Source organism: Arachis ipaensis, chromosome B02, assembly GCF_000816755.2.
Source record: "Arachis ipaensis cultivar K30076 chromosome B02, Araip1.1, whole genome shotgun sequence".
NCBI lineage: Eukaryota > Viridiplantae > Streptophyta > Magnoliopsida > Fabales > Fabaceae > Arachis > Arachis ipaensis.
This window is the reverse complement of record NC_029786.2, coordinates 5803816-5804338: the sequence shown is the minus strand read 5'-3', so window position 1 is coordinate 5804338 and position 523 is coordinate 5803816. Positions and strand designations below refer to the sequence as shown.

At 23.9% G+C, this 523-nt stretch overlaps 1 protein-coding gene across 1 annotated transcript in view; it reads right to left on the bottom strand.

Annotated features, from left to right (window-relative positions):
* LOC107626688 (CBL-interacting serine/threonine-protein kinase 9-like) overlaps positions 1-523 on the bottom strand; it is an 11786-nt gene that overhangs the window by 6703 nt on the left and 4560 nt on the right. Inside the window, exon 7 of the mRNA XM_021115276.1 lies at positions 261-386. Within this exon, the coding sequence (XP_020970935.1) occupies positions 261-386 (126 nt within the window). The remainder of the gene's footprint in view (positions 1-260; positions 387-523) is intronic.

The following is a 523-nucleotide window of genomic DNA, read 5'->3' as shown; positions in this document are numbered from 1 at the left end:
TAGTTTGAAAAAATGTTTTTTTTTTATTTTTAGTATTTTTTTATTTTTTAAATATTTTGGCAAAAAATGAAAAAAAATAACATCTTACTTTCTATCCATATTTTCTATTTTTTTTTCTACAAAAATATAAAAAACAATATGAATAAATAATAAAAACAAAAACAAAAACCAACTCGCCCTTAAATCTCCATATATTGGCCCTATAATGAAATAACATGCATAAAGAAACTTCAATATGATATGATAGACATAGTACTTACTTTTCTGAAAAGTGCAATTTGATTTGGTTCATCAAAAGGCAAGTATCCAGCCATGAGTACAAAGAGAATGACTCCACAAGACCATATATCAGATGCAGAACCATCATAACCTCCATTATGGATCACCTAATATGGGTATAAATGTAATTCACTCTATATATTTATATAGTGCATTCTAATATAATGGACTTACATATTTAATATAGACACTTGATTACAATTTTTCAACCAAATAGATATAATTAGAAATATTTATATAATAA